This window comes from Sinohyriopsis cumingii, chromosome 19 (genome assembly GCF_028554795.1).
Source record: "Sinohyriopsis cumingii isolate HCF-2022 chromosome 19, ASM2855479v2, whole genome shotgun sequence".
Classification (NCBI taxonomy): Eukaryota; Metazoa; Mollusca; class Bivalvia; order Unionida; family Unionidae; genus Sinohyriopsis; species Sinohyriopsis cumingii.
This window is the reverse complement of record NC_142979.1, coordinates 36514786-36528695: the sequence shown is the minus strand read 5'-3', so window position 1 is coordinate 36528695 and position 13910 is coordinate 36514786. Positions and strand designations below refer to the sequence as shown.

The 13910-nt window shown below is 33.9% G+C and overlaps 1 protein-coding gene across 1 annotated transcript in view; it reads right to left on the bottom strand.

The window, feature by feature from the left end:
• Window positions 1–13910, bottom strand: part of LOC149775448 (nose resistant to fluoxetine protein 6-like) — a 62736-nt gene that overhangs the window by 19663 nt on the left and 29163 nt on the right. Inside the window, exons 10-13 of the mRNA XM_089943986.1 lie at window positions 11321–11519; window positions 7646–7728; window positions 3410–3511; window positions 1043–1187 (exon numbers count right to left, since the gene is read on the bottom strand). Coding sequence (XP_089800112.1) covers window positions 1043–1187; window positions 3410–3511; window positions 7646–7728; window positions 11321–11519 — 529 coding nt within the window. The remainder of the gene's footprint in view (window positions 1–1042; window positions 1188–3409; window positions 3512–7645; window positions 7729–11320; window positions 11520–13910) is intronic.

Below are 13910 nucleotides of genomic sequence, written 5' to 3'. Positions count from 1 at the left end.
ATCCATTCCCAAATAAAACTCCTAAATTGTTTTAAGACAAAAAAAAAACTTCCAAACTGCTTATATGAATTTTCTAAGGTCCCCCTGTCTGTAGAGAGTATGCTACTCAACACGAGTGGAAGTAGTAACCGATGATTTCACGAGACTTGGCACCAATTCTGGTACCAAGGGGACATCACTCTAACTGCAACCCAGGTGGACAGATCACTTTTAGCTTTTTAGGTAAAATGTTTTAGCCTAGGAGGGCTGAATTTGCAAAGAATTATTAGTTCTCCTAAGGTATTATGAATGGGTAATGTATTTGAAGAAGAAAAGATTAGGGACCTCTTAAAGTGTCCCAGTGCATCATTAAATATAAATATTTAATATTCATTCCTCTTTTGTAATCATTCCACACTGTAAAACCCAAATCATACTGCCATTTCTCTCATGCTCGATGTATCATTCTCTCTCACTCCAAACTGAATCATGCTATCCTATACTATGGATACACTTTTGTAAAAGAAATAAAATCAGTCCACTGAATGTTTTTTACCAAAGATCAGAATGCTGAGTGAGCATGGGGAGAAAGTACATGTCACAAACTGAAAGCAATACATTTAAACAATTTTCATTGACTGCGACCTCAGTCCTACGATAAAAGGTACTAGAAAGCAGTTCACAGAATAAATTATTTTAGCATCATATTTATTACATCAAAAGTGAGAAGAAAACCCATGAAGTGGTTTAAGGAAGCAAAAGATCTTTATCCATAACCATAACACATTATTTTTTATTGTGAACTAAAGTCCAAGGTCATGAGGGGATTGTGCATGTTATGACATTAATTATCATAGCTTCATAATGGTTCATACCAAGTATAAGGTGAATCTACAAAGGGATTTAGAAAATAAATGAACTTTAGCAACATGTTGACATTCCCTCCAGCAGAAAACTGACTGCTGTGTCTCACCTAAAACATGGACTTGACATAAATGAAAAATGGGCTCATCATCTCATAAATATGGTATTACTCATATCATAATACTGCAATTCTCTTCACCTTATTCATCCGAAGATGACACTGAGTTTTGTACAGTAGATAACCAGTCAGGGTTCCCACCAGATAGACTCCCATCCTGGCATAGGGCCGCTGATACATAGGACCACTCACAGCCATGGGATCATCTGTATGTTTTGTTGGGACACTGAAATTTGCAATAACAATAAGTCGACAAAATCCATGCAATGTCTTCAGGTTTCCAAACAAGATATGTACATTTTGTTCCCACAGTAATATAATTCATTATCAATTTCAAAAAACCTTAAAAATATATGGAATTCTGTTAAAATGTTATGTATAATAAGGATACAATTCAAAACAATGATTAACTTATCCTACACACATTTACAGTAATGTTTTTATTAAATTTCTGTGTAAGAGTGTGTGATTTGGATTTTTAACATAGTTTTAACAATTTTTCAGTCATATCATTATGATGTCTGCAGTGTGGCAGTTTATAGTGATATCTAGCACTGGGCTATCATGACACAGACATGTAGCATGATGTCCCGCCCAGTCACATTATCCTGACACCAGGCTGACCAGTCGTAATACTAACCTCTCAATGCTGAGTGCCTAGCAAGGCAGCTGCTAGTACCATTTGTATAAGCCTTTATATGACTCGGCTGGGGTTCAAACCCACAACCTCCCACATCCTAGGTGGATGCTCTAATTACAAAGACCAGTGGAATGGTCCATTAAATTTGTTAATCCAATTGTAATCCCAATACAAATTTCTTGATGAGAGTATGCTTTATTAGTAAATGAATGTAATGACAAACTACCATTCAATATTAAATACTGCCACAAGTACCAGAACAAAAGATACAAAAAAGTACAAACGGCTTGGAGGGATGAAGCTGTATTAATTTGCAAAATATGGAAACACAACTCCCGAGATATTTTTCTTTACAACCTAAATAAGCTTTACAAAATTATTCTAATTGTTATATTCTTTATATTTCACTAGAGAATTTATATTAGCATTTGTGATTTCCTTATATATAAAAAAAAAACATTTTCTACTATTGTTTCATAAATTACTATCTGTGGAACGATACACAAGGGACATAACTACTACAATATCTAATCATTTAGTACTTAAATTTAACTGGTTCCCTCTAACATAAAAAACTGACCTCTAAGGACAGCAGAGCATAACAATGTTACTAATTTTTAAGAAAATAGTCAGTTACCATGATTAGTAATACAAAAGTATACCTGGTTAAAAAGAATGGACATTATGCCACAGACATGCAAAGACTGAAACTGTTCCAAGATGGCAAAGCTTTCTTTATACTTCTGTGTTTCCAGGTTCAAGCCTGGAACATGGCAAGGGTTAGCACTCACTCATCAGTTTTCTGATTTCCTCAAGTGTAAATACCACCTCCAAATAAAATTCTGACCAATCAATTTTATCAGCCTAAATAGTTATTTTAAGTGGATATAAGGTCACACATCTATTATATTTAACTGACATGCTGGAATGTTAAATGAAAGGTCTATATTATCAATCTTATTTGCTGGTGTTAAATGAGAGGTCTGTATTAATGTTGTAAAGCGCTTAGAGCTTCTAAAGGTTAGGCACTATACAAAGTCCTCATTATTATTATTATTATTATTCATCTGATTTGCTGGTGTGTTAAATGAAAAGTCTATATGGTTCATACGATACACTGGTGTGTTAAAAGAAAGGTCTATATTGCTCATACGATACACAGGTGTGTTAAATGAAAGGTCTATATTGTTCATACGATACACTGGTGTGTTAAATGAAAGGTCTATATTGTTCATACGATACACTGGTGGGTTAAATGAAGAGTCTGTATTGTTCATCTGATATGCTGGTGTGTTAAACAATAGGTCTGTATTATTCATCTGATTTGCTGGTGTGTTAAATGAAAGGTCAATATTGTTCATACGATACACAGGTGTGTTGAATGAAAGGTCTATATTGTTCATACGATACACAGGTGTGTTAAATGAAAAGTCTATATTGTTCATACTATACACTGGTGTGTTACATGAAAGGTCTATATTGTTCATACGATACACTGGTGTGTTAAATGCAAGGTCTATATTGTTCATATGATACACTGGTGTGTTAAATGAAAGGTATTGTTCATACGATACACTAGTGTGTTAAATGAAGAGTCTATATTATTCATCTGATATGCTGGTGTGTTAAATGAAAAGTCTATAGTATTCATCTGATTTGCTGGTGTGTTAAATGAAGAGTCTATATTGTCCATATGATATGATGTAGAAATATGTGATGGGTCTATGTTACTGATGTGATTGCTAATTGCCAATCAGATTGTTAGAATATGAAAAATTCAATAATATAAAAGTATTTTGGCTACTTACTCCAATAAGCCAGATATTTCATAATAGGAAACAAGAAAAACTCTAATTCCTATACACAGAAGTATAAGGCTTGAGGTAACTGCTATGCCAAGTTTCTTCCACCTTAAAAGACAATAGATCAAAAGATTAATTAAAAACAACCTCATTAAAATAATAAAATAGAGACAAACAGTCACACATACAATATTATTTTTAAAAATGATATCATTAAGATTTAATACAATTTTATATAGTGCCTTGGTGTTAAGGCCATTAGGATACATACATACTCATAACCTATAAATCCAGTAACTTTCTTTTATTAGTCCATTCATCTCTCCATACACAATTTCTACTGGCATGAAAGAAAAATCGAGTAAAGTGTGATTGTTTGTATTAGAATGTATTGAAACATTAGAGGAGAACTGAGGATCTCTATAATTTCTTCTGTAAAGGAAGTGGTTTAATTTTAAAGGTTGTAAAACACTATCAATAAATTTGGATAGGTTTTCAGTATAAAAATTACAACCTGATATAATGGGTCATCCTGGATAATTTTAAGGTAAGCTATAGTCAGGATTTTTATGAGTTTTGGGTAAAATCAATATTTTTTATCCTGTAATATATATAAAATTGTTATGATAATGCATATCATTTATGATGTTACATCAATAATGTAACTGTTATTTAAAACATAAAGACATCAACTGTTTCTTTCAAAACATTTTGTGCCTGAAGAAGCATAGAGTAAATGCAAATTTACTAGTAGTACAGAATTACTGGATGTTTTTTTTTTATATCCCAATTAAAAATAACATAAATTCCACATTAATCTTGGAAACTGTGTCTTGTGAAGTACAGAGTAGTCTAAGTCTCTGACAGCCTCTGTCAATATGCGACCTCAAAACCAACTGTCTACTGAAGAGTCTCAATTTTGCCACCCCCAAAATAAAGTAGCATTTACCTTCATATTCATGTATTTTGTAGGCAAAGGTCCATGGCAATCTGAGTTGCTGAGGTCAACAGCTTGGATTTTTTCTTACTGTCAGCTTATTCCTATTTTACTTAACTCATTTAGTCTCTTTGTTGATGTTTACCGATGCCCCACTTGTATCCCATTTAATAACAGTTTTGATGTCAGAGACAACAGTGGCATGGGCAAACTCTATCCGACTAAGACTATTTTAGTGAGGTCACACACAGTGATTACCTGACATAATGATAAATAATTAGGCTAATGACCTCTGCAAGACATCTTTCCATGACCCTTGATTATAAAATAATGGCCAGCCAACATTTTCCCATGTTTAGGGCAATACAATTTGGATTTTTCAATTAGTAATTGGCTGTGACAACACCTGTCAGCAAAGCATTGTCACAGATTCAGACTATGTGGTGAAGGACTTTGAAAACTCAATGAACAAAAGGCAGAAAATGTAATTAGAAGTTTTGGTCACTTCTAGAAATTCAAGGTAGCCAAGATTAGAATGCTATCTTTTAGGACTAAGTAAGTCCTTTGAGTTGAATGATTAATTGATATCTGGCTTATCAGAATTTCGATGTTACTATAAAACATGACCCACCAACTAAGATGATAGATAGATAGATAGATAACTCCAATAATTATATGAAGAACTTATTAATAAATTTGAATTCACAAAAACTTCAATTTTTGATGAATTCAAGTTATAACATTGTGTGAAAGGTTATAATCTTCATTTATAAACAATCTTCTTAAAAGAAATCTTTATGATAATACCCTTTGCTTAACTTTAGTATTTATCGTCTATTTCCATTGTTAATGCAATTTCTTATTTATTGCCTTTGATAGAAGGACAGAATTAACTGTTCATATCAAACTCATGAACTTGTTGGCTATAAAAAGTTTTTATGCTTTTTATACTTAAATTAACCCTTTACCTCACAGAACATAGTGACAAAGTGCAGTACGCTATAAACAGAACACCTGTTACCTAGCCGACCGTATACCCATAGGCATGCCTGTGATTTGTTAAGCAATGTAGTGGTGTTAGGTTTAACAGCAGTTTTAACCATTTTACGTTTTAGGTAGACAGCTATTATATGTGGAAAAATTTAAGAGTAAAGTCCAATTGTTATAGCTGTGTAACTATTTTTCACAGAAGAATATTTTATGTGCTTTAAAATCGAGAGAACTTGTTCACCGTAACGTCAGTGAGGCCACGTGACCGACCATAGCTGCCATTTCCCATACTCGAAATTTACATGTTTTTCGTCTGCATCTACATCACTAAGTCATCTGAATTTGATAATCAATAAAAACTAATTGCTGCTTACATAAATATCAGAGCCTTTACCTAAGTTATTGAATCTTTCGTGGTTGTGATTCTAATTGTGAAAACTTCGTAAGTACTGATTGAAATCCTGCCTGTGAACTGTTAAGCAATGTAGTGTATCTTACGTTTAACATCAATTTTAACCATTTTACATTTTTGGTACACATATATGTGGAAAAATTTTATGAGTAAAGTCCGATTGTTATAGCTGTGTAATTATTTTTCACAGAATAATTTTTTTATGTGCTTCAAAATCGAGAGAGAATTCATTCACCGTCACGTCAGCGAGGCCGCGTGACCAACCGTAACTGCCATTTCCGATACTCGGAATTTACAAGGTTTTCGTGTTTGTCTACATCACTAAGTCATCTGAATTTGATAATTTATAGAAACTAATTGCTGCCTACATCAATATTAGAGACTTACCTAATTTATTGAATCTTTCGTGGTTGTTATTCTAATCATGAAAACATCGTACGTACTGAATGAAATCCGCGGCTGCCATTTTGGAGAGTGGAGATTATGACCCAGTTACTTTAAATAGCAGATATCGACCAGTGCATGAATAGCGACCACGTGATCTGATGTAATTGTCATTCGCAGAAATGAATGTAGTATCTAATAGGTGGGTTCTCCCCGAAGGTGGCGCTACGAAAACTAGCTCAAAATGGCTGATGTTTACAGCAGGCGTCAAACGGCGCTTCCCCGCGAATCTTGTAAAGGCGTCAAAAGGCGCTTCCATGCGAATGGAGTAGAGGCATCCAAAGACGCTTGTATGAGGTAAAGGGTTAAATGGTCATGTGACTGGTCATTTTAGATCAAAGTCTGGGCAACAGAAATACAGAGACTTTATCAGGACATGGGAGATAATTGCTCAAATTTAGTAAAACTACAATGATTCTGTAAAAACTCTAATGGACTAAAACAAATCTAAAACATCCTTTTGGGCAATTTCATGAAATCTGTATGAAATCTTGCTCCATCTTTGATGTTTTACTGGTCCCATATTGTTTACCACTCAGTGCAGTAACAGACCTGCCAACCCTGACTAGTCTGTCTCAGTAAGACAGTTGGATTTTTTCCATAAGACTGACCAGTTTTCAGTAAGGTGCAACAAAATATCAATAACTGCTACTGTAAAACTGGAAAACATAATTAAAAGTTTGACGCATTGACGATAAACATAATGTTCAACTGAAAAGTTTGTAAAGTGCACGTTGACTTTATTTACCACTAGTACAGTTGCACAAAAACCCTTTGCAGCTCAATGGCTTGTTGCTATCTCTCAACTTGACATAATTCTTGGAAATTCTTTTCCATTTCACATGACAACAGCAATCATATCTCCCACCATGATACATGCTCAAATTGGCATGTGGTCTCCAATAAACATAATGGTGTCCTCTCCAGCTTTTGATTACAAGAATCTGAATACTTCTTTTTATTTTCTATGTTGATTATTAACTTTTTACTAGAAGCTTATTTTCCCTTTCATCTTAAACATGCATCACTTTCTGGATGCCATTTTTCAAAATTATAATCAACAGTTTGATCATGCAGATGCTTCTTATGAACAAATAGGTGCAGTTAAAAGCATCTGAAGTGCTGCTGTAAAGTTCGTCTGGTTTGCTGACTAATTTCACTAATTCTAAGATGAAACCCAGATCCAAATAAAACATGGATGAACCAATTATCCAGATTATTTGGCAATGATCATTTTTCCGTACTTTTTGCTAGTATGCCTTAAGTCCATATTTTATGGGTAATTTTCATAAGACTTATGGCAAAATCATAAGAGTTGGCCGGTCTGCAGTAACATGGTGAGATCATCTAGGTTAGTCAGGTCCTAATAGCAAATCAAGCACATGTAAATATGCAATGTTCATGGGAAATAATTCTTTTTAAAAAGTGGAATATATATACTAATTCCTGAATAGCTTACTTGTACAGAAGAAATATACAGATGGGGCTGAGGAAGATATAGAACTGCATGTCATTGGCCAAATACCAGGACCAGCCAGCACACTGGAAATATAAAGAGTCCAATGTATGAATCTGCCATTCACTGGAACTGAATCTATGATGTTACAATTTACTATACATTTTAGTGATTACAAACTTGAAGGTACAAGTCCTGACTTGACAATTGCTTATGTGCCTTCTAAAAGTGCATTTTGTGTACCTAATCTTGCTTGCTCAACCAAGGTGTAAATGACAACCACTTCAAACCTGCACTTAAAGTAGTTTGGGGTACATTTCACAATGAACTAATCATAATAAATGTTTAGTTATGAATGATGTCATGTTGTTGTTGTAGGGCAAGCTTTCTCACAGAAACATGTTAGCTGAGCCTAAGACTCAAACCCACGCAGGCAGAGGTGAGATGGCAGTGATCCGTAGTGGTGAGCACTTTAGACCACTTGGCCACTCTGGGCCCCAAATGATGTCATCATCACATGCATAAATATAATGGAAATGGACCCCTCTATCAACATAAAACACTCCACACTCTGGAGGTGCATTAATTATTTTAATATGATCAAGCTGAATTAGGCACATGTAAGACTGATTTGCCCACAAAACTAAGTGATTACAAAGCATTTTTACCTATGGATTGTGATAAGTTAAAAATAATATTGATGTTTTATGAGAGTTTTAGCATCTGCTTACTCAGCATTGGCCTGTGCTGACTGTATCAGCATATAAAATTTGCCAACATTAGCCTGTGAAAATAAAGTAAAACCTGCACCCCTTGTGAATTGGTTACATTAACCAGATACATTTTGATCCCATCCCTTAGCATATCTTCAGATACATTTTCATCCCATCCCTTAGCATATCTTCAGATACATTTTCATCCCATCCCTTAGCATATCTTCAGATACATTTTCATCCCATCCCTTAGCATATCTTCAGATACATTTTCATCCCATCCCTTAGCATATCTTCAGATACATTTTCATCCCATCCCTTAGCATATCTTCAGATACATTTTCATCCCATCCCTTAGCATATCTTCAGATACATTTTCATCCCATCCCTTAGCATATCTTCAGATACATTTTCATCCCATCCCTTAGCATATCTTCAGATACATTTTCATCCCATCCCTTAGCATATCTTCAGATACATTTTCATCCCATCCCTTAGCATATCTTCAGATACATTTTCATCCCATCCCTTAGCATATCTTCAGATACATTTTGATCCCATCCCTTAGCATATCTTCAGATACATTTTCATCCCATCCCTTAGCATGTCTTCAGATACATTTTCATCCCATCCCTTAGCATATCTTCCGATACATTTTCATCCCATCCCTTAGCATATCTTCAGATACATTTTCATCCCATCCCTTAGCATATCTTCAGATACATTTTCATCCCATCCATTGAGTAAATTCTGACATCACTGAGATTATGAAGTCATAATATGCATGACATCAAAAATGATCTAAGGCTCATATATTAAGAAATGTATCTTAAAACATTCTTTCTGGCAGATATAAATTACAAGAATACTTTGTTCTCATTAAAAAAAAACAGATCACTCATAAAACCTCACAGTGCCGTCAAATGCCCCAAAACATGAAACAACTCCTTTCCATTTCCAAGGTTTGATGGAACTGAGACACGTGTGTGTGGTAATGGATATTTTTTTTATGTAAGCTGTAAACAAGAGAAAGTGTTTCTCTTTAAATAAGAAATGTGTTAATATTATATTTAACATGGTATATGATAACCCGTGATGAATCACCATTTTAAGTTATGTCCTCTTTGCTGTTTTGTACCGCAGAAACTGGGATATGCAACATCCTTGTATTAGTCACTTTGAAGATCACAGTCAATTTAAACCAGTTTCTCTTTTTTAGTAGCCGTTGTGGCTCAGTGTGTTAAGGCACTGAACTCCTGACCAGAAGGGTATAGGTTCTATTCACACAAATGAATGAACAGGACTGGCTACTGTGTCTTTGAGCAAGGTACTCTACCCTAATTGCCTTGGCAAACTATAACTTTTTAAGTGTTGATGTGTGTAAAAAGAGAAAACAACTAAAGTAACACATAAAATTGATGTACATTAAAACTTCACTAAAAGCCCATTCATTATATCAATTAATTCAAATATTTTCATGGTTCCCCACTTTATTATGTATTAGTGAAATTACATACATAATATACTTCATTATAAGGGGGTCTTACTATAAGGTGTTATAATCAATGTCTCCTATTATCAGGTTTGTAATGGTTGTACAAAGACAGGTAACATTATTTCTCATATAATGCAGGTATGCATAATAGATTTCAAGAAATGGATTTTGTGTTACCATTGCTATTTAATTAAGTTCACCTGGATTTAATTTGTGGTTGATAATGACCAATTATAATGTAATTTCACCTCATTAAGTACCTGTATTTTGTTATGTTATAACAACTTGTATCATTATGACATTCCCTTACTGTGACAAACAATACCTCATTACAATGTGACTTCACTAATAACATTGTACACTTTAACATTCTCAAGAACCATGCTATAATAGACGATACATTGTAATAAAATATTACAAACTAAATTTATCTTAAACACTTCTATTTCATAACTCTTCATTAAGTTAAAATATAATAACAAATAAACTGAACTACATCTGAACGTATGCATACAACATTTATCCCTACTGAAAAACCATGATTGGAAAGAACTTTGTTTTACTTTATACTGAAAGAAATTATTAAACATTTAAAAACAGATAACAACCATGAAGACTTCTCAACAAAGAACTCACCTGGACTAGAAATCTGTGCATAGGGAAAAGATGCCCCAACACAAAGCCTGCAACTGACCTGAAACTTAAGGTGTCCAGGTTGCCCAGTTTGACCAGTATTACACAATTTAACTTGCCCAAAAATAAACATCCTATTCAACTAGGTATTCTAAAATATCAAGTCAATGTCTAGACTTAAATCTGATTGCATGATAAGTTCTTTACCAGGACACATTCTGTTTTCCTTCTAACACCATTTGCAAGTAATTACAAGCATAGACAATTCTACATTGCCTGGTGCTCATTAGTAGTAACAAATGCCCAAATCAAATCAAATGAAAACCAACAGAAAGTATAGACTTTCAGTAAGGGCTGTTCCAGTAAAAAATACATGGGACCCAGGGAAGACACTTTTAATATAGAATAGTCACCCATAGATGTATTTAGAATTTTATATTGTTTTCATATGAACTCTTTGGGTAATCTAAGTACCCTAGCATATATTTTTCAAAAAGTGCCTTTCCTGGGTACCATGCATGTTTATATGGAATATCCCTAAGAAAAGTTCACAACAGTCTCGACATAATATCCTTTTCATTAAAGAGAAACACAGGTCAGTCAACTTATTGGTAAATTCGTACAGATACTGGAAATTTTCACTCACTATTTTTGTATTGGGCAAGTGAATTTTCAACCCCATGTGATAGTTGAACAAACAGAACAATACATGCACAATTAGTTGTGTTGGGGCTTAAAAATATTAAGAAAACAAATGTAGAGGAAAATAATATCAAGGTTATAGTGCATGCAACAATGATTCGCAAACTCACATTTGCAACCATAGTTTTTACTTACAATCTGAGACAGATCTCCATAATGAGGGTAGAAGTTGTTGATGTAGATAAGATTTGCCCACCATGAATTTGTACATTCATTAATTGTCTGTGTCAGGGCAGAATTCGGCTGGTTCACCAGAGACTGATATGGACCAGATATCATGAGTGGAAATAAAGTTCCAAATATCATCACCACAATGGCATATAGTGGAGTCAATCTGCAAGAGAAAAATTACCCAGCAACAAAACTGCTACAAATATTTTCCATTACAGGAATAATGATAAACAGAAGCTATCACTTATACATGGAGACAGAGAAATTCAAGCCCCAAGGGATACAATTTTACTTCAATCTGGATATAAGCAGTTACATCATGAGGATTCTTTAAAGATATATAGACCGATATCTCATAACTGTGGTCTTATCCAACATATGCCAGACGTTTCAGACGTGTTTCATCATAAAAATTTGCTTGCAGAGGAGGTGGAGATATTTTCCAACAAGCTAATTTTTAAATCAGAGGCAAGAGTTTGAACTGCATAAACAATACCTGATAGTTGTCCTGAATGAAAAGGTCTTATCAGACATGTATTCAAATTCTATTCAACTCTACAAGGGTCCAAGAGTGACGTAACATACTGGGATTAAAATCTGAAGACTCAAGATTCTATATTTTTTATATTTAATAATGTGACAAAAGATGGAATAAAATTCCTGCCAAAAGATGTATAATGTGTGCTCTAAATATCTTAGAGATTTTACATTCTTAAAAAGACTTAAAATATTTGGAATTCAAAATTATTGCAGTCTTGAGAGTGAGTTCAGTTTTCAAAAAAACATAATTAACGGATCTGTTAATGAACTTCAAAAACATACCTAAAGCAAACCCTCCCTCAAAACCCATGGTTTGAATGGATTAATAAATTTCTTCAGCTTGCATGAGATCATGCTGAGTATTATTATGCAACAAAAAACTGCAAAGTTGGATATGATACCTATAGTGAATCTGTGTCAATGAAATTTAGAATTCAAGTATATTATTAAAAAAATCCATAAAATTATTTGACACTTACTTTATTTTATGGAAAGTTACAGATTGCCAAAATGTTCAAACTTCTTGCTTGAGCTTGAAATTGTCCTCAGAAGGTAAATTTGACAATATGGGAACATTTCTGCCTGAATACAGTCATAAAGTGTGTGAACATACCAGTAGATATTGGATACACTGAGAATATGGAACAGTTCTGCCTGTATATATTAATCAATGGTGTGCACATACCAGTAGATATGAGAACAGTTCTGCTTGTAAATAATCATAAAATGTGTACACATACCAGTAGAGCTGGGGTATACTGAATTTAGGGTGCAAAGATCTATTCTTATTATATGCTCATTTTTTTCTCCGTTAACTCTGAATTGTCAGAATTGTTCAGTATTTTACGATACTGAACTCGCACGTGACTTCATATTGCACTCATAAAGGAACTACTTCTTATTGTAAACAAACAATAGACGCTGATGCCAGCACTTTTTGTAAACAAATCATGTACACACACATAGTAGGCGGTTTATGTCTTAGTTGATTACATTTGTTTCTGAAATGAACTAAAGCAGATGTTTCGTGGACTACCACATACCAGCTGCTTTGCTACATTCCACAATAACGTTTTTGATACAATGTTTCGGATTTAGGCAGGAGATGCCAGATTTCATAAAACTGCTGGGTACCTACAAATAACATGCAAATGACAAGGCATAAACTGTCTTCTTTAGTTGATAATAAGAATGGCAAATAATATACTCAGTTTTACATCCTGAATTTCATTTCTTAGTTCTGCAAATCCGAATTACATGAGCCATGTCATGGGTTCTCAAGCTTGATTAAACATTTTGAAATTGTACTGTAATTTTGACTATATTCCAAGTGCAATTACATCCTCCTTACTGCACTCAACATGAAATAAACATTAAATTCCATAGCGTCTTTTTGATAATTGCAATGGAAAGACTTAATATTTTTCCCACATTATGATTTCAAATATTCAATGACAGAACAGAAACACACTTGCAGATGTCAACACACCTCTCCCTCGCTATTTCAATCCGATGTATTTCATGTAGAATTTACACAGATGAAACCAGTCCATAATCACGAAATTTCATAGAATCGACAAAAATACCAAAATCTAATCATTCCAGATCAAATGGAAAAGTTGTTGCAATGCACATTCAATCACAATATGAATCTATATTTCAATTTTAATTAGACCAGAATGCCATTTTCTTTCAAAAGTTATGTCTAGCACGCGACTAAGTTCAAATTTATCTGGGCAGAGTTATGTGCGCATTAATAATGTTGTTGTGTAATGATGACTCTGCGCTAGTATTTAGTTTGGAAAATGGCATACATTCAGTTACTTTGTTTCTTGTGGTGTATTTTGTTTATATAATTAAGCCTTAGGTCGAATAAGAAAAATGAGCATATAATAAAAAGGTTACTGCATTTGTATTGGAAAATATGAACTCGTTTTTGTCGGATGGATAAACTGCACTCCCACGGTCATGCAGTATTCCATCCAAAAATCTTGTTCATATTTTCCCATACAAA